Raw genomic sequence first — 20831 nt, 5'->3', positions numbered from 1 at the left:
TGAGAAGATTACAGAAATTTTCTTGTAATTCTTTGCAGGGGAAATAACATTTGTTTAGCCCTTGTTAATTTCATATTTGAAAACACTTGTAAATGGTGGAAAGGAATTTTAAGTTTATGAAATATTTGGACTTTTAATAGTTTTACTAAAAAAACAAAAATGCTTTTACTTTTTGAGTAAATACAATTGGCCACCTCTAGAACTTTCTCTAATTAAATTGGCTTATGTTGACATTGCTAATTTGTGGGTATTTATGTTGAGATATATATATGTATATATATGTTTAAATTCTAGTGTGACATGGTTTTAACGACCATTAGTTTTATCTAGAAGGGAATTTAATTCAGATTTTTTTGCTTTTCTAAATGTTTCATAATTGTAGTTCCATTTGGTGAATAGTTCCTATTTATTTTATATATGATTCAGATTTTGTTGTCTTTCTTAATAAATGGAACTGTAATTTACTGTTGATGTTTTTGTTTCTGAAGCCTATTAATCTTTTTTATTTTATTTTTTAATTGAAGTATAGTCGATATACAATATTAGTTTCAGGTGTACAACATAGTGATTCAGTACTTTATAGATTATACTCCATTTAAAGTTCTTATAAAATATTGGCTGTATCCCCTGTGCTGTACGTTACATCTTTGTAGCTTGTTTATACATAGTGGTTTGTACCTCTTAACCCCCTACTGCTATCTTGCCCCGCCCCCCTTCCCTCTCCCCACTGGTAACCACTAGTTTGTTCACTATATCTGTGAGTCTGTTTCTGTTTTGTTATATTTGTTTGCTTCATTTTTCAGGTTCCACATATAAGTGATAACATACAGTATTTGTCTTTCTCTGTCTATTTCACTAAGCATAATACCTTCCAGGTCCATCCATGTTGTTGCAAGTGGCAAGATTCATTCTTTTTTTATGGCTGAGTAATATTCCATTGTATATATGGAATATCTTCTTTATTCGTTCATCTGTTGATAGAAATTTAGGACACATGTTGCTTCCATGTCCTGGCTATTGTAAATAGTGCTAATATGAACATTGGGTTGCATGTATTTTTTTGAATTATTGTTTTCATTTTCTTCAGATATATACCAGAAGTGGAATTGCTAGATCATATTGGTAGTTCTATTTTGTTTTTTGAGGAACTTCCATACTGTTTTCCATAGTGACTACACCAATTTACACATTCCCACCAACAGTGTACTAGGGTTCAGTTTTTTCCACATCCTTGTCAGCATTTTTTTTTATTCTTATTTATTTATTTGGCTACATCGGGTCTTAGTTGTGGCACGTGGGATCTTTCACTGTGGCGTGTTGGCTCTTTGCTGTGGTGCATGGGCTTCTCTCTAGTTGTGGCACACAGGCTCCAGAGCGCGTGAGCTCAGTAGTTGTGGCACGCAGGCTCTCTGGTCGTGGCGTGCCGGCTCTAGAGCGTGCGGGCTTGGTTGCCCCGCGACATGTGGGATCTTCCCCGTCTAGGGATCAGACCCGCATCCCCTACATTGGAAGGCGGATTCTTAACCACTGGACTACCAGGGAAGTTCCCATCCTTGCCAGCATTTGTTATTTGAATCCTATTTAATGAATAGAGAGTTCCTGTTGCTCAACATCCTTGCCAGTGTTTGGTATTGTCAGTGTGCTGGGTTTTGGCCTTTCTAATAAGTGTGTCATGGTATCTTGTTTTAATTTGCATTTCCCGATGACATATGATTTGGGAGCATCTTTTCATATGCTTATTTGCCATCTGAAAATCTTCTTTGTTTAAGTGTCTGTTAAAGCTCTTTGGCTAATTTTTAAAATGTGTTATTTATTTTCTTATTGTTGAGTTTTAATAGTTCTTTGTATGTTTTGGAGAACAGTCCTTTATCAGATGTCTTTTGCAAATATTTGCTCCCAGTCTGTGCTTATTTTCTCATTCTCTTAACTGTCTTTTGTAGAGCAGAAATTCTTAATTTTAATGAAGTCCAGCTTACCACTTCCTTCTTTCATGGGTGGTGCCTTTGGTGACCTCATCTAAAAAGTCATCACCGAACTCAAGGTTTTCTCCAATATTACCTTCTAGGAGTTTTATAGTTTTGCATTTTACAGTCAGGTCTGTGATCCATTTTGAGTTCTTTTTTGAGAGTGTAAGGTCTGTGTCTAGATTTATTTTTTTGCATGTGGATGTCCAGTTGTTCCAGCACCATTTGTTGAAAGACTTGTCTTTTGCTTCTTTGTCAAAGATCACCTGACTATATTTATGTTGGTCTATTTCTGGGCTCTCTATTCTGTTTCTTTGATGTATATGTCTGTTCTTTTGCCAGTCAAAACCACACTGTCTTGATTATTGTAGCTTTATAGTAAGTCTTGATGTCAAATACAGTCATTCCTCCCACTTCGTTCTTCTCCTTCAGTATTGACTATTCTGGTTCTTTTATCTCTCCGTATAAACTTAAGAAGAAGTTTGTTGATATCCACAAAATAACGTGCTGGGATTTTGATTGGGATTGTGTTGAACTTGTAGGGCAAGTTGGGAGGAACTAACATCTTGACATGTTGGGTTGTTGTATCCATGAACATGAAGTATTTCTCCATTTATTTAGTTCTTTGATTTTGTTCATGAGAGTTTTGTAGTTTTCCTCATATAGATCTTGTACACATTTGTTAGATTTATACTTAAGTATTTTATGGGGGAAGTGCTAATATAAATGATATTGTGTTTTTAGTTTCAAATTCAACTTGTTCCTTGCTAGTATATAGGAAAGCAGTTGGCTTTTGTATATTAGCCTTGTATCCTGCAATCCTTGCTGAAATTGCTTTCTAGATTATTTTTTAGTTTAAGTCTGGATTCATTGATTCATTCATTTAATGAACTTGCATTTTTAAATCACCTATTTTGTGTCTAGATATTGATAATATAGAGACGATAAGATATACCTGCCCTTGAGAGGCTTACAGCTTGGTTGGGAAGATAGATGTATACACAGGCAGCTGCAGTAAGGTGTTTCATTCTGTGTGAGAAATGTTTGGAGTATAGTGGGGGCATAAAAGTGAAAGTGGTCACTTCTCCCTGAGGGGCTGGTGGGGGAGGGAAAAGTTTCATAGAGTAGGTAACCCTTCAGCTGAGCCTTGAAAGAGGGGAGTTGAAGTAGTAAGATGTGGTTCGTGATGGTCAGGAGGACCAGTGGACTCAAAGGCCTGAAGCTGTAATATTGTCTAATATGTTCTGGGAATTGCAAGCAGTTAGTCAAACCATTGAGAAGTAGACAAGACCTAGTTTGTGGTGGACTGCCATTGCAAGGAGCTTGGACTTTATCCCTAGGTCATTTGGAGCTCTGAGCTAGTTAAGCAGTAACGTGATTAGATTTGCATTTGGAAAAATCACTCTTGACAGCATGTGAAGATGGATTATTTGACTGATAGCAGGAAGATCCAATTGAGACTCTTAGCGATAGTTGCACAAGAAGATGATGAGGGCCTGAACTAAGGAGAGTAGCAGAGGAGTGTGGAATGGAAGAGTCAGAAGTAAGCGATGTTAAAGAAATAGAATCTTGGACTACCCTGGTGGCGCAGTGGCTAAGAATCCGCCTGCCAGTGCAGGGGACACGGGTTCGAGCCCTGGTCTGGGAAGATCCCATATGCCATAGAGCAACTAAACCCGTGTGCCACAACTACTGAGCCTGTGCTGTAGAGCCTGCGAGCCACATCTACTGAAGTCCATGCACCTAGATCCCGTGCTCCACAACAAGAGAAGCCACGGCAATGAGAAGCCCACGCACCACAACAAAGAGTAGCCCCTGCTCGCTGCTACTAGAGAAAGCCCACGCACAGCAACGAAGACCCAACACAGACAAAAATAAAAAATATAAATAAATAAATTTATTTAAAAAAATAGAATCTTTAGCACTTAGTAGTTACTTGGATATGGGGCAGAAGTAGTCTAGGATGTTTTCCAAAGTTCTAGATTGAGATGGGGAATACAGGAGGAAGAGTCAGATTAGGCAGGAATGCAGATTAGTTCAGTTTTGGACATGTTATAGAATATATAAGGATGTTCAGTGGGCACTTGGATATAGAGGTCATAGGGCTGTAGAGACATGTAGAGGACTGATACAGTGATCAGTCTCTGTCATCTTTACAAGAAGATAGGGCAAAGTGGGTAGATGCGAGATGCATTTTGGAAAGAAAATCAAGATTTGCTGATGGATTAGATTGATACTAATGGTGAGGGAAAGTAATGCAGCTAAAGAAGGAGTATGTTGAGGGAAGTTTGTATTTTGAAATGCTTCTATTAAAAAAGAACAAAAAAATCCGAGATAAGATTCCAACTGAAGAGGTTAGAAAAACCAAACTGAGTTAACCCAAAGAAGGCAGATGGAGAAAAATAATTTTTTTAAATGTAGAAATTACTGAACAAGAAAAAAAAAGAAGTTATCTGGATATACTCTATAAAACCAAATACTGGCTTTTTGAAAACACAAATACAATACAGCTCTGGTAAAACTGATTACAAGGAGAGAGGAGAAAACACAAAAACATCTGTAATGAAAAAGAACATGACTACAAGTAAAAATTGAACAAATAACAAGATAATACTGTGCCAGAAATCTTAAAAAAATATATAAATTGGGCAATTTCCTAGAATAATACATCTTATCAAAATTGACTTACTAGAAATAGAAAACATAGACTTACTTTTAAAACATGAATAAATAGTTAAGACAGCCCACCAAAATACAAAACTAGAGAAAAACTTGGAGTCCAGATGGTTTTTTGGTCAAGGTCTATCAAGCTTCCCAGAAATAGAAGCAAATATCTTACACACATTGTTCTAGAAAAAAGATGAGTGGACACATTCAGTTAATCTTATGGTACTAGAATGACTTAGTCATACTAGTCAAGGAGTATATACAGTCAAAGAGAGAATGATAATGGCTTATAATTTTTTTATCTCACTTGTGAATAGGTGTGGAAATTCAGAATAAAATTTAGCAAACATAAGTCAGCAATGTAGTTTTAAAAGATCATGATTAAGTTTATCCAAAGAATGCAAATGTGAGTCATCGTGAAAAAAATGAATTAACATAGTTCCTTTTAACAAATTAAACGAGAAAAATTGATTGTTCAGAGGTTGCAGATAAAGCATTCATTAAAGTGTAACATTTATAATGAAATTATCTTTGCAAACTTGAAGTAGAGGGTACTTTAACCTGGTGAGGAATTTCAGAAACCTTTAACCTATGCCATATTTAATAGTGAAGCATTAGAAGCATTTGCTTTAAAGGCAGGAATGAGGCAAGGATTCCTATTGTTGCCACTTCTAGTCATCAGTTCACTGAAGGTTCTAGTCAAAGTAGTAAGAAAAAGAAAAAACAATGAAATGTGTTGGAAAGAAACACTGTTATTGCTTGCAATACTTTATTTTTTCAATTTTTATTAGAGTACAGTTGATTTACAATGTTGCATTAGTTTCTGCTATACTACAGTGGTTTTTTTTTTAAATCTTTATTGGAGTATAATTGCTTCATAATACTGTGTTAGTTTCTGTTGTACACCACGGTGAATCAGCCATATGCATACACACGTCCCCACATCCCCTCCCTCTTGAGCCTCCCTCCCATCCTCCCTATCCCACCCCTCTAGGTCATCGCAAAGCACCGAGCTGATCTCGCTGTGCTATGCCGCTGCTTCCCATTAGCTAACTGTTTTACATTTGATAGTGTATATATGTCGATGCTACTCTCACTTCACCCCAGCTTCCCCCTCCCACCCCATGTCCTCAAGTCCATTCTCTAAGTCTACGTCTTTATTCCTGCCCTGCAACTGGGTTCATCAGTGCCTTTTTTTTTTTTTAGATTCCATATATATGCGTTAGCATATGGTATTTGTTTTTCTGACTCACTTCATTCTGTATGACAGACTCCGGGTCGATCCACCTCACTACAAATAACTCATTTCTCCTTATGGCTGAATAGTATTCCATTGTATATATGTGCCACATCTTCTTTATTCATTCATCTGTTGATAGACATTTAGGTTGGTTCCACGTCCTGGCTATTGTAAATAGTGCTGCAGTGGAACATTGTGGTACATGACTCTTTTTGAATTATGGTTTTCTCAGGGTATATGCCCAGTAGTGGGATTGCTGGGTCATATGGTAGTTCTGTTTTTAGTTTTTTAAGGAACCTCCATACTGTTCTCCATAGTGGCTGTATCAATTTACATTCCCACCAACAGTGCAGGAGGGTTCCCTTTTCACCACACCCTTTCCAGCATTTATTGTTTCTAGATTTTTTGATAATAACCATCTGACTGGTGTGAGGTGATACGTCATTGTAGTTTTGATTTGCATTTCTCTAATAATTAGTGATGTTGAGTATCTTTTCATGTGCCTCTTGGCTATCTGTATGTCTTCCTTGGTGAAATTTAGACATTAAGGTCTTCGGCCCATTTTTTAACTGGATTGTTTGTTTTTTTGATATTGAGCTTCATGAGCTGTTTGTATATTTTGGAGATTAATCCTTTGTTGTTTCATTTGCAAATATTTTATCCCATTCTGAGGGTTGTCATTTTGTCTTGTTTATGGTTTCCTTTGCTGTGCAAAAGCTTTTAAGTCCCATTTGTTTATTTTTGTTTTTATTTCCGTTACTCTAGGAGGTGGGTCAGAAAAGATCTTGCTGTGGTTTAGGTCAAAGAGTGTTTTTCCTATGTTTTCCTGTAAGAGTTATTGAAGAGGCTGTCTTTTCTCCATTGTATGTTCTTGCCTCCTTTGTCATAAATTAGGTGACCGTATGTGTGTGGGTTTATCTCTGGGCATTCTATCCTGTACCATTGATCTATATTTCTGTTTTTGTGCCAGTACCATACTGTCTTGATTACTGTAGGTTTGTGGTATAGTTTGAAGTTGGGGAGGCTGATTCCTCCAACTCCGTTTTTCTTTCTCAAGATTGCTTTGGCTATTTGGGCTCTTTAGTGTTTCCATACTAATTGTAAAATTTTTTGTTCTAATTCTGTGAAGAATGCCCTTGGTAGTGTTTTTTTTTGTTTTTTTTGTTTTTTGTGGTACGTGGGCCTCTCATTGTTGTGGCCTCTCCCGTTGCAGAGCACAGGCTCCGGACACACAGGCTCAGCAGCCATGGCTCGCGGGCCCAGCCGCTCCGCAGCACATGGGATCTTCCCAGATCGGGGCACGAACCTGTGTCCCCTGCATCGGCAGGCGGACTCTCAACCACTGCGCCACCAGGGAAGCCCCCCTTGGTAGTTTGATAGGGATTGCCTTGAATCTGTAGATTGCTTTGGGTAGTATAGTCACTTTCACAATATTGATTCTTCCAGTCCAAGAACATGGTATATCTCTCCATCTGTTTATGTCGTCTTTGATTTCTCTCATCAGTGTTTATAGTTTTCTGAATAAAGTCTTTTGCTTCCTTAGGCAGGTTTATTCCTAGGTATTTTATTGTTTTTGTTGTAATGGTAAATGGGATTGTTTCCTTAATTTCTCTTTCTGATTTTTTGTTGTTGATGTATAGGAATGCCAGAGATTTCTGTGCATTAATTTTGTATCCTGCAACCTTACCGAATTCATTGATTAGTTCTAGTAGTTTTCTGGTGACATCTTTAGGATCTTCTATGTATAGTATCATGTCATCCACAAACAGTGACAGTTTTACTTCTTCTTTTCCAATTTGGATTCCTCTTATTTCTTTTTCTTCTCTGATTGCCATGGCCAGGACTTCCAAAACTATGTTGAATAATAGTGGCGAGAGTGGACATCCTTGTCTTATTCCTGATCTTAGTGGAAATGCTTTCAGTTTTCATTGAGTATGATGCTTTCTGTGGGTTTGTCATATATGGCCTTTATTATGTTGAGGTAGGTTCCCTCTATGCCAATTTTCTGGAGAGTTTTTATAATTAATGGGTGTTCAATTTTGTCAGAAGTTTTTTCTGCATCTATTGAGATGATCATATGGTTTTTTATTCCTTAATTTGTTAATGTGGTGTATCACATTGATTGATTTGAGTATATTGAAGAATCCTTGAATACCTGGGATAAATCCCACTTGATCATGGTGTATGATCCTTTTAATGTGTTATTGGATTCTGTTTGCTAGTATTTTGTTCAGGATTTTTGCATCTTTGTTCATCAGTGATACTGGTCTATAATTTTCTTTTTTTTAATTAATTTATTTTTGGCTTCATTGGGTCTTCATTGCTGCACATGGGCTTTCTCTAGTTGTGGCGAGTGGGGGCTACTCTCATTGCAGTGCGCAGGCTTCTCATTGTGGTGGCTTCTCTTGTTGCAGAGCACAGGCTCTAGGAGCATAGGCTTCAGTAGTTGCAGCACGGGGGCTCAGTAGTTGTGGTGCACGGGCTTAGTTGCTCCACGGCATGTGAGATCTTCCCAGACCAGGGCTCGAACCCGTATCCCCTGTATTGGCAGGCAGATTCTAAACCACTGCGCCACCAGGGAAGTCCCTATAATTTTCTTTTTTTGTAATATCTTTTTCTGGTTTTGGTATCTGGGAGATGGTGACTTTGTAGAATGAATTTGGGAGTGTTTCTCCCTCTGCAGTTTTTTGGAAGAGCTTGAGAAGGATCGGTGTTAGCTCTTTTCTAAATGTTTGATAGAATTCGCCTGTGAAGCCATCTCTTCCTGGACTTTTTTGTTTGTTGGAAGATTTTTAATTATTGTTTCAGTTTCATTACTTGTGATAGGTCTGCTTATAGTTTCTAATTCTTCCTGGTTCAGTCTTGGAAAATTGAACCTTTCCAAGAATTTGTCCATTTTTTTGTGGTTGTCCATTTTATTGACATAGTTGTTTGTAGTAGTCTCTTATAATCCTTTGTATTTCTGCAGTGTCAGTTGTGATTCCTCCTTTTTCATTTGTAATTTTATTGATTTGCATCGTCTCCCTTTTTTTCTTAGTCTGGCTAATGGTTTATCAATTTTGTTTATCTTAAAGAACCAGCTTTTAGTTTTATTGATCTTTGCTATTGTTTTCTTCATTTCTATTTCAGTTATTTCTGCTCTGATTTTTATGATTTCTTTCCTTCTACTGACTTTGGGTTTTCTTTGTTCTTCTTTCTCTAGTTGTTTTAAGTGTAGGGTTATATTGTTTATTTGAGAATTTTCTTGTTTCTTGAGGTGAGATTGAATTGCTACAAGCTTCCCTCTTAGAACTGCTTTTGCTGTATCCCATAGGTTTTGGGTCGTAGTGTTTTCATTGTCATTTGTTTCTATGTATTTTTTTATTTCTTCTTTGATTTCTTCAGTGATCTCTTGGTTATTTAGTAGTGCACTGTTTAGCCTCCATTTATTTGTGTTTTTTGCACTTTTTTTCCTGTAATTGATTTCCAATCTCATAGCATTGTGGTCAGAAAAGATGCTTGATACGATTTCAATTTTCTTAAATTTTCTGAGGCTTGATTTGTGACCCAAGAGGTGATCTGTCCTGGAGAATGTTCCATGTGCACTTGAGAAGAAAGTGTATTCTGCCACTTTTGGGTGGAATGTTCTATAAATATCAATTAAATCTATCTGGTCTATCGTGTCATTTAAAGCTTGTGTTTCCTTATTTATTTTCTGTTTGGATGATCTGTCCATTGGTGTAAGTGGGGTGTTAAAGTCCCCTACTATTATTGTGTTACTGTCGATTTCTCCTTTCTTGGTTGTTAGCATTTGCCTTATGCATTGAGGTGCTCCTCTGTTGGGTACATATGTATTTATAATTGTTATATCTTCTCCTTGGATTGATCCTTTGATCATTATGTAGTGTCCCTCCTTATCTCTTGTAACAGCCTTTATTTTAAAGTCTATTTTATCAGATATGAGTATTGCTACTCCAGCTTTCTTTCGTTGTGCATTTGCATGGAATATCTTTTCCCATCCCTTCACACCTTCACTCTGTATGTGTCCCTAGGTCTGAAGTAGGTCTTGTAGACAGCATATATATGGGTCTTATTTTTGTAGCCATTCAGCCAATCTGTGTCTTTTGGTTGGGGCACTTAATCCATTTACATTCAAGGTTATTATTGATATGTATGTTCCTATTACCATTTTCTTAATTGTTTTGAGTTTGTTTTTGTAGGTCCTTTTCTTCTCTTGTGTTTCCCACTTAGAGAAGTTCCTTTAGCATATGTTGTAAAGCTGGTTTGTTGTGATGATTCACCTTTGTTGTAAAGCTTGGAGTAGTTATATATGTCATTTTAAAAAAATTGGAAAAGGCTCAGTGTCTAAAATGTCAAAAAATTATTTTAAACATTAAGAAGACATAGACAAACATCCTACTGGTAAATGGCCAAAGATTCAGGCAGTTCACCTAGGAAGAATCTAAATGGCCGATAAAGAAGTAAAAGGATATTCTGTTTCAGGGAGCTGTAATTTAAAATAATGGTGAGATACAATTTCACATGATCTCGTTGGTCCAGATCCAAAAGATTGCCTTAGAATATCAAGCGTTGGCATGAATGTTGGGAAATGGAGCGAACCTTTTCTTTGCTGGGGGAAGTGTAAACTGGTATGACTTCCTCGGAGAGTCTGACAATATAAAGTCAAGTTGCAGACGGGCCTACTGGTGACCTCGTTGTGTTAGAACCACTCTTGTGCCTGCTCTGGTGCCCTTTGTGAGTGAAACAGTGGGAAGAACCCAGCTGGGCTTCTATGCCTGTGATAACTCAACTGTGATACACTTGCATCCTATACAGCAGGTAAACCCAGTAGACTGAATCAACAGAGATAAATCTCAGAAACAGAATGTTGAGTCAAAGACTCTTGTGAAAACAAACAGGTACACAGCCTGGCTTGTTGCACGCGGTCGCTATTGGTTCTTAGGGGCTGTTGATGCATCTTTTTCTCTCTAAAATTTAAAAGCTGGCACAGATTTTTTAAATAGTTTTAGTGTTGTAGTCTGATCATGTATATAAGAGCTCATTACATGCCAGCTACTGTTCTGGGGACCAGGAGCCAGGGCCATAGCAGTGAGCAAGACTGGCAAAATGTCCGCTCTCTTGGAGCTCACAAATGAGGGGTGATAGACTATGAACAAGTAGAAACGTAACTAGACAGTGTGAAGGAAGTCAAGCAGGGTCCTGGGAGGCCGGGGGCTGAGGGTGGTCAGGGAAGGGCTCTCTGAGGAACTGACTACTGAGCATAGACCTGCATTCTAAGAAGAGCAAGCATGTGGAAATTTGGGGCTAAAGCATTCCAGGCAGAGGTAAAAAGCCTGCAGATAGGACATGTTCAAAATTCCAAGAATAAAATACTTAGGAATAAGTTTAACAAAAGAAGTGCACACATATGCTTTGATAAATACAAAATATTAAAATAAATGAAAGAGAACGGAAATAAGTGGAAAGGCATCCCAGGTTCGTGGACTGGAAGATAATATTGTTAAAGTGGTGGTACTCCCCAGACTGATTTGTGGATTCAGTGTAATCCCTATCAAAGTCACAGCTGACTTCTTTGCAGAAATTGACAAGCTGATCCTGAAAAATAGCAAGGCCAGTGTGGCCAGCGGCCGGTGAATGAGGAGGGAATGTTGGTGGAGAGGTAATCATAGAGGTTGGCGGGGCTTCTGGATCATGACACCCTGTGGGCCTTCACAGGAATCTCATGCCAGGTCCAGTGGGAAGCCTTAGGAGGGCTTTAAGCAGGGGAGTGATAAAATTCAATACTTGTTGAGTGCCTACTCTCTGCCAGGTGCTGGGATGGGCATGAGTATGGTGGTGAACAGGACAGAATGTTGAATAAATAGGATTCAGCTCTTCAGTGGTAGGAAATAAGAGTATCCTCAGTTTATTTTTGTACATGTTGGCATGTATTTGTGTCGTATTACTGACTTAAACATTTTCTTAAGTAATATGGAAGTAGCAAATGTTCATTAAAGAATAATTAGAAAATTCAAACTGAAAGAATGCCTATCTTTCAAGATCCTACCACTTGGAAATAATGACAGTTAGCATTTAGTGCTCTTCTATTTCCTTCTAGTCTTTTGAATGGATTTATGATCAGATAGTTCTCAAGTTCAATAACGAGTGACCTCCTCATCCCCCCAAACCGTCAAAGAAACAGAAGTGAGAGTCATAGGTTTTCTTTTGGCGAGTCAGTGGGTGAATCTTCTGATTCATTCCTTTCAGGTGGAGCTGATCAGAATAATGTTCAACATCAACCCCCTGGAGAACCTGAAGGTGTACATCAGCAGCCGGCCCCCCTTGGTGGTCTTTATGATCAGTGTAAGCGCCATGGCAATAGCTTTCCTGACCTTGGGCTATTTCTTCAAAATCAAGGAGATCAAGTCACCAGAAATGGCAGAGGTATAGTAAATTCTAAGTTCTCCTCTCAGACTGGCTGGACCTTTATAGAGTGGGAAAACACCTTTTGGCTCTCCATATACCTTTCTTTGGTTGTGACTTTTATCCCAGTGAGAAAGAGTAATATTTATTCAGAATTTTTGGTCTTGCATCTTGCTGTGGCTCACTTTGTTAGGAAATAACCTAGTCAGATAGTTATTGATTTAAATAATGCTACCAGCTTTAGTTAGACTGTTTCAGCAATGAAACATGTATTTTGGAAAATATATTTGCAAAATGTTTGTGTCAAGAAGATCAAGAACTAACTTCTTTGCTATTCATATTAAATTAGCTAACTACAATTTTTAAAAACTGTAAACATTTTTTTTTTTTTTTTTTTTTTGCGGTACGCGGGCCTCTCACTGTTGTGGCCTCTCCCGTTGCAGAGCACAGGCTCCGGACGCGCAGGCCCAGCGGCCATGGCTCACAGGCCAAGCCGCTCCGCGGCATGTGGGCTCTTCCCGGACCGGGGCATGAACCCGTGTCCCCTGCATCAGGAGGCGGACTCTCAACCACTGCGCCACCAGGGAAGCCAACATTTGTTATTTTAAAGCCATATATTGTCATGGAGTTTTATCAGCTGTACTGATAGCTTTTTCATTGGAGAAGAAGAAATTCTAAAGAAATTAGAAAGCAGGATCTTATTTCCAAAGATATTTGCCTTTTTCTTATCAAGGAAAGCTTCAGTAATCTACAAACTTGCCTTCTAGATTTTATTTTTTGGTCAATTTAAGTGAATTATTTGGGCGTTGCTCTTTAATCGCTAGTCTAGGCATATAATAATTTTTGAACAGTCATAATACAGATTTTAAAAGATGTGTGTGGGACTTCCCTAGTGGCACAGTGGTTAAGACTCTGCCAGTGCAGGGGACACAGGTTCGAGCCCTGGTCTGGGAAGATCCCACATGCCACGGAGCAACTAAGCCCGTGTGCCACAACTACTGAGCCTGCGCTCTAGAGTTCACGAGCCACAACTATGGAGCCTGCATGCCACAACTACTGAAGCCCGCATGCTTAGAGCCTGTGCTCCGCAACAAGAGAAGCCACCGCAGTGAGAAGTCCACACACCACAACAAAGAGTAGCCCCGGCTCACCACAACTAGAGAAAGCCTGCATGCAGCAACGAAGACCCAATGCAGCCAAAAATCAAAAATATCATAAAATAAATTTAAAAAGTGTTTCTGCATATCAGAAAACAATACAGTTGATAATCTTGTTTAATAGAGGTGAATAACAATATCCCTATTAATAAATTTATTTTATGCGTTAGAAATTATGCTGAATCAATGATATGGTGAATTTACTGGTGGATAAGTGTCTTTTAGGACAAATTAGTTCCCGTCTTAGATTCTGTGAGTGTCTTCTCTTACACTTTTTCTTCTTGGGTGTGTTCGTTGGTGAGAGTGGCCATGGGGGCGGGGATAGGGATTGCATTATTGTTGCATCGTGTGTGCCTTGTGATGAAGAGGAGAGTTTTGCTCAGTGTTACGGGGATTATGCTTCCTCTTGTGCTCTGTGGCATTCTAGATCATAGGTGATGTTAGCAAGAAGGGACCACCTTCCCACATTAAGTCTCTAATACAAAGTAACAAGTTTTAGCTATTTCTCCTGTGAAACCCTTCCAAAGAGTTTCTTACCAAGATACCTGCTGGCTGGCTTCATTCTCCCCCTTTTCTGACCCTGCCTGAATCTTTAAAGGTTATCGAAACAGGCTGTACCTACATTAGGGCTGAAAATGAACATTCTAGTCGCAACCAAAGTTCTTCAGCATCCTGGCATTGCTCTCCCTCAAAGCTCAAGTCCATGTTGAACACGCAGCCAAGATCAATGGTTAAGATGTAGCCCGGATAATTAGCCCTTAATCAAAATGGGGCCTGACATTGGCCTTGGCCAGCTGTTCAAAATGGACTCGAACTCTGCAGGAAAGCAGAGCTGCAAGATGCTGCAGAACTTTGATTATGATTAATTTAGTGATTTTATTTTCAAATGAGGATCCTAGGTGTATGGGGAAAGTTTGGTGCTGTGAATCAGAAAACAATTCTAAGTCTGCCTTCAACTCAGCTGGCATTGGAGAGTCCCTGATTTGCTCTGGGCCTCAGTTTCCTCATGTCTGGAATAGGAAGGGGTGAGACTAGGATGTTCATTTTCAGCCCTAATGTTCTTTAATGGTCTGCTGAGTTTGTAGGTGTCAGGGAAAATGTAATTTGAAATATCTGGTTGCCTTCTTACTAAATGCCAGATACTGATAAACTGAGGCTATAAAGGTAGACCTGACTGGTTAGGGATTACTCCGAATGGCATTTTTAATCAATGTTAGAATTATTCAAAATGTAACTTGGGGCTTCCCTGGTGGCACAGTGGTTAAGAATCTGCTTGCCAATGCAAGGGACATGGGTTCGAGCCCTGGTCCGGGAAGATCCCACATGCCGTGGAGCAACTAAGCCCATGTGCCACAACTACTGAGCCTGTGCTCAAGAGCCTGCAAGCCACAACTACTGAGCCCATGTGCCACAACTACTGAAGCCTGCATGCCTAGAGCCCGTGCTCCGCAACAAGAGAAGCCACGACAGTGAGAAGCCCGCGTACCACAACAAAGAGTAGCCCCCTCTCGCCGCAACTAGAGAAAGCCTGTGTGCAGCAACGAAGACCCAATGCAGCCAAAAATAAAAACAAATTTTTTTAAAAAATGTAACTTGGGGCTTCCCTGGTGGCGCACTTGTTAAGAATCTGCCTGCCAATGCAGGGGACACGGGTTTGAGCCCTGGTCCGGGAAGATCCCACATGCCGTGGAGCAACTAAGCCCGTGCGCCACAACTACTGAGCCTGTACTCTGGAGCCCACGAGCCACAACTAGTGAAGCCCACATGCCTAGAACCCATGCTCCGCAACAAGAGAAGCCACTGCAATGAGAAGCCTGCGCACTTCAATGAAGAGTAGCCCCCGCTCGCCGCAACTAGAGAAAGCCTGCATGCAGCAATGATGACCCAGCGCAGCCAAAAATAAAATGAATAAATAAATTTATTTTAAAAAAATGTAACTTGGTTTGTCTTCACCTTTGGCACCTTTTTGTAGATAATGTTGCTTGGGAGAAAGAAGTTGTATGTAACAGCCTCAGTTGATTTGTTATTGCTGTTTTAGCCTGAGTTCATCTTTGGGTGTCTGCTAAAACTAAAAACACACACCCTGGTGGGTACTTTGTTGGTGTCAGTTTTAAAACTGCTTATAATTTAAACCATCAGTACAGATATTAAGAGAAGCCTGAAAACATCTTTTCTCCTCCCTTTTGAAATTGTTCCTGTTCTAAAGTGGCATCCAAAGTCCATGACGAGGGGGGACAGTACCACACGAGTGTTGGTAGTTACTGCAGTTTTGCGTTCCCAAGACAGAAAGCAAGGTGTAGAAAATTGACCTTAGGAGAAAATATTTTAAGGCGGCCTTAATTTTTAAAAAATAACTAATTGTAACTGCTAAATGAGTTTGGATTAATACTTTTAATATTTTACTACTTTTGTTCAATCTTTCTTTTCAAGCTTGATTCTGAGGCTAGATCATTTCCTGTAAGTTTAAGACCCTTTTTTTCTTTACATATTTTCCTAAGTTGGCTTAATCTCACAGTGTAATAGCTCATGCCAATGAAGAGTTTATATTTTAGATTTTGAATGTGAGAGTGGTTGAAAAACCACACTATTACGCCAGCACAAGAGGCTGAATGCTGTGTTGTTGTATTTTGAAGGACTGACTCTGAGGCATGGTCCCCCTGTTGTGTGATGCCACACCGTGGGTTGTGACTGTCACTGCACTGGCAGCACTTTCAGTCGGCTCAGGCTTGTTTTCCTCTCTCTCGTTTTACTGAAGGATTGGAATACCTTTCTGCTGCGGTTTAATGATTTGGACTTGTGCGTATCAGAGAATGAAACACTAAAGCATCTCACAAACGACACCACAGCTCTGGAAAGCACAGTGACCAGCGGCCAGGCCAGGATGTCCACCCAGTCCCCACAGTCCCTGGAGGATTCAGGCCCAGTGAACATCTCAGTTGCAATCACACTAACCCTGGACCCACTCAAACCCTTTGGCGGGTACTCTCGCAACGTCACCCATCTGTACTCGACCGTTCTCGGGCATCAGATTGGACTCTCAGGTATGTGAGTGTCAGCCACTTCTCTCCAGGCTTTCTCAGGTAACAGCTGTTACAACACAGAGCATTAGAGTGTACGGTTTTACTCATCAGACTGTTTTTTATTTTTTGTATATGTCTTCCCTTTTGTTGAGTTTGAACTAAACGAAGCCAAGAAGGGACCATTTCTACTACATCTTCACCTATTAAAGTGTTTGGTATGCAGTAGGCTCTCAATAAAAGCCCATAAGAGTAGGAGACTGGGAAAAAATTATAAGGCCTATTTCTGGTCTTAATATTTAAAAACACACATTTTAAAATTTTTGAGTTTTTATTTTTCTTTAATTTTATTGAAGTATAGTTGATTTACAATGTTGTTAATTTCTGTACAGCACAGTGACTCAGTTATACATATTCTTCATATTCTTTTCCATTATGGTTTGTTACAGGATATTGAATATGGTTCCCTGTGCAGGACCTTGTTTATCCATCCTGTATATAATAGTTTGCCTCTGCTAATCCCAATTCCCAATCCATCCCTCCCCCACCAGCCCACCCCCTGGCAACCACAAGTCTGCTCTCTATATCTGTGAGTCTGTTAAAAACACCAATTTTTTTATTCTGGCTCATCATTTTGGAGTTTTCAGTACATACTACAGATATTGCTACTAGTCTTAAAATTTTGTGAATGCACTGGGCTAAGAACTAGAAAAAGCCTGGTCTCTTCCCTTTAGAATTTTGGGATAAGGAAGAGACAAGCGTAATGTGAGTTAATATTCATCAAGCACTTAAAATAGTTCCTGGCACAAAGGAAATGCTATATAAATGCTTGTTAAATAATATTAAAAATAAACACTTATGGAACATTGAGCACTGCCCTTGGACTAGTGCTAAACCCATGACAGACTGTAGGTGATTCAGGTGACTGTAGGTGATTTAGGAGAAGGTTGGAAAGTAGAAGCTGGAATAATCAGGAAAGGCTTTGTGCCAGAGGCTTGGGCCTTGGAAGAATCATCTTTGGTTTGGTTACCAAGAACCTTTTAAAGTCCTTGAAGGAACTTGGGAGTGCCTGCCAGCCTCCTGTTGGCTGTACCAGGTGAGAGCTGTTCCCATGTAAGGAGGTAAGGGCGACATCTGGGTTTTCCACGTAGCAAGTGGACCTTTTTCTTCCGCTGTGATGTTCGAATACCTTATTCATTTACGCTTCATCACTCACCCGTCTCATGACCTTTCTTAAGTCTGTTCAGCCGTCTGATCCTCAGTCTACTCGTTTGTAAAGGGGAACAGTAACACTTCTTTGGTCATGTTCTTAGGATAGTGGTACATCTTAAGTGAAGTAGTAAAAAAGCAGTTTGAAAATGGTAAGAGTGCTGTATGAAAGCTGTAACAATGGTGATGACTTACCCAGCCCCAGCCTTCCCACTGAGGCATGGCCTGGGCCCTTGCGTGGCAACTCCAGGCCTTGGCTGAAGGTGACCCCTCTCCGTTTGCCATTTTGTGGCTCTGCCAGGTGAGCAGGCCTCAGTCTGGCTCGGAACTGCTGTTATTCCTGAAACCCCACAAAAGCAGGGGTCCCAGTTCAGTGGGCCGATAGGTGATTCCTGGGTGGGTTTGATGTCAGGATTCATTCAGATTCCAGAGAATAATAAATGTATGAATTCTCGCTTTACTTACCAAAAAACCAATTTCTCTTTCCAGGCAGAGAAGCCCACGAGGAGATAAACATTACCTTTACCCTGCCCACAGCCTGGAGCTCGGATGACTGTGCCCTTCACGGCCACTGTGAGCAGGTGGTGTTCACAGCCTGCATGACCCTCACAGCCCACCCTGGCGTGTTCCCTGTCACTGTGTAAGTACTTTCCTGACCCCATAAGAAGCTCCATTTACTGTAAACGTGACTGGGATGCCTGAGCAAATTCTCAGGACAGCTTGCCTCATGTTACTTTGTAGAATTGTCATTACTGGGACCTGTCTATAAGATTGTTTCAGTTTAATTTTGGTTTTCTAAAGGTAAAACTTCTGCATAGAAGTATCAGAGGGTTAGTGTTTCAACAAGGTTGTGAAAGCATCTGGTTGCTGTGTGTAAGTTTTAGGTGGCCTTTCCTGTTGGTAGAAGAAGCCACAGGAAAGATGAATAAGAGCTGATCCTGTGACCATAATGACACTTAAGGCTCCTGAAAGATAAAGGTTTTGTTCGTCTCCATTATCCAGGAAGAGTTATTTTTTAAATTGATAGTATAAATTGAACATTATTTTCCGTGATATAGTTACTGTTTCTGAAACTTTTGCTTCATATATATATATATATATATATATATATATATTTTTTTTTTTTTTTTTTTTTTTTTTTTTTGTGGTATGCGGGCCTCTCACTGTTGTGGCCTTTCCCGTTGCGGAGCATAGGCTCCTGACGCGCAGGCTCAGTGGCATGGCTCACGGGCCTAGCCGCTCCGCGGCATGTGCAAACTTCCCGGACTGGGGCACGAACCCGTGTCCCCTGCATCGGCAGGCGGACTCTCAACCACTGCGCCACCAGGGAAGCCCTGCTTCATATTTTTTTTGAGCAGCTGTCAGTGTAAGCGCTTTGCCTTTAAGGCTTTTCTTGCCTCTCCTTTCTCTGGAAAGGAGATAATGATCTATAATTACATGAAATACACAAGATGTAGCCTATTTAAAAGAATCTTAGGGTGAATCCTTTAAAAATAATAATCCTGGGATTTATCTGTTTTAGACATTTGGAGGTTTGTAGGACAAGTTAAGCATTATTTGCTGTTGGTTGTAATATCTGATAGAGAACTTTGTATGTAAGACTTCCAGTTGTGACTAAGAGTTTAGATAATTTGAGAAAATGGGCTTAAAAGGAGCGAGTCCTTTTCTGGCCACATCATATGCGAGAGGACATGGGTTGAATTCTGAAGGCAGAAGTCTAACACCCAGACTCCTAAGTGCCGGATGCCTATTTCTTATTCTTTACGTGTTTATTAATTTTTTTAAAGAAATTGGGCTTCCCTGGTGGCACAGTGGTTGAGAGTCCACCTGCTGATGCAGGGGACACGGGTTCGTGCCCTGGTCCAGGAGGATCCCACATGCCACGGAGCGGCTGGTCCTGTGAGCCATGGCCGCTGAGCCTGCGCGTCCGGAGCCTGTGCTCCGCAACGGGAGAGGCCACAACAGTGAGAGGCCCGCGTACCGCACAAAAAAAAAAAAAAAAAAATCACTGAACTAAAAATATAATGGTATTTATCTCAAGAGAATATGTTTCTTATTCATTCTGCACGTGTGGCTCTTCTTGGTGCTATGCCAGCGCTGGTGGCTGAGACACAAGTAAATGTCTCAAGGCCGCTGAGCATGTGTCTTGCCCCGTCTTCTCCTGCAGACAGCCGCCGCACTGTGCTCCTGACACCTACAGCAACGCCACGCTCTGGTACAAGATCTTCACAACTGCCAGAGATGCCAACACAAAATATGCTCAAGACTACAACGCTTTCTGGTGTTACAAGGGGGCCATTGGAAAGGTCTACCATGCTTTAAACCCCAAGCTGACAGTTATTGTTCCGGATGTAAGTGAGGACAGTTGGTGTGTGTGTGTGTGTGTCCAGGAACTGTTCGAGCAGGCCCTGTTTACCTCCTTGGGTTAGCTTAGCCCCTGCCATTCTCGCTGTCCAGCTGGGTTGGGAGACCAGGTGGAGTGCTGGAGACTTGGAAAAACATGCCGCCCATTGGGTTAAGAAAATTGCTTCTGTTCTGTTTCCCGCTTTGTTCAACAGCAGTTATTTATTGAGCACTGCTGTGTGCCTAACCTGGGGCTACAGCAGAGGCTGGTTCAGTCTTACTCATCCACGCAGCCACTCACTGAAGCGTATTGGGTTAGTGTCAGTCTGAGCAATAAATAGTTCAGAATCCAGAAAGGCAGAAGTCAATAGGAGGAGATGACTCTGGCTAGTTATTGATGCCTGTGTAGGATTTTACTTTGTAAGGAGGAAATGGGCAGAAGGCACTGTACTATGGACTAGTGGATGATTTGCTAGTTTAGTTTGCTGCTCTGACTTGAGCCCACCTTTAACAGACTGCACTGAATTTTTGTAAATCCTCTTTTCTTCTGTCCGTATATGCCAGGTGGATTTTTCTTTGTGCCCGGTCCGTCCTTCTCTTTCCTTATGCCGCGTTTTTATCAAGTTGTGGACAGTGGTATACCAGGGGCCTGCAGCAATGGGGATCAGGCTGTATGGTGGGCAGGGGCCAGGCTCCAGAAGGCCCTTTGTGCCTCGCTGAGGTGTTTAGACTTTCTCCTCGGACGAGGCCATCACTGCCTGAGTTTGGGCTCTAGGGAATTTGTAGAGCAGTGTGTCAGGAAGACTTGTCTGCCCAACTGATGTGTGTAAAT

General features: G+C 40.4%; 1 protein-coding gene across 1 annotated transcript in view; it reads left to right on the top strand.

Moving 5' to 3' along the window:
- The window catches only part of TMEM248 (transmembrane protein 248), a 31994-nt gene that overhangs the window by 7207 nt on the left and 3956 nt on the right, over nt 1-20831 (top strand). Inside the window, exons 2-5 of the mRNA XM_082671168.1 lie at nt 12118-12294; nt 16186-16471; nt 18146-18296; nt 19824-20007. Coding sequence (XP_082527294.1) covers nt 12136-12294; nt 16186-16471; nt 18146-18296; nt 19824-20007 — 780 coding nt within the window. The 5' untranslated portion in view covers nt 12118-12135. The remainder of the gene's footprint in view (nt 1-12117; nt 12295-16185; nt 16472-18145; nt 18297-19823; nt 20008-20831) is intronic.

This window comes from Grampus griseus (genome assembly GCF_964374135.1).
Source record: "Grampus griseus genome assembly, chromosome: 14".
NCBI lineage: Eukaryota > Metazoa > Chordata > Mammalia > Artiodactyla > Delphinidae > Grampus > Grampus griseus.
The sequence above is the reverse complement of the archived record's forward strand: the minus strand, read 5'-3'. Positions and strand labels throughout refer to the sequence as shown.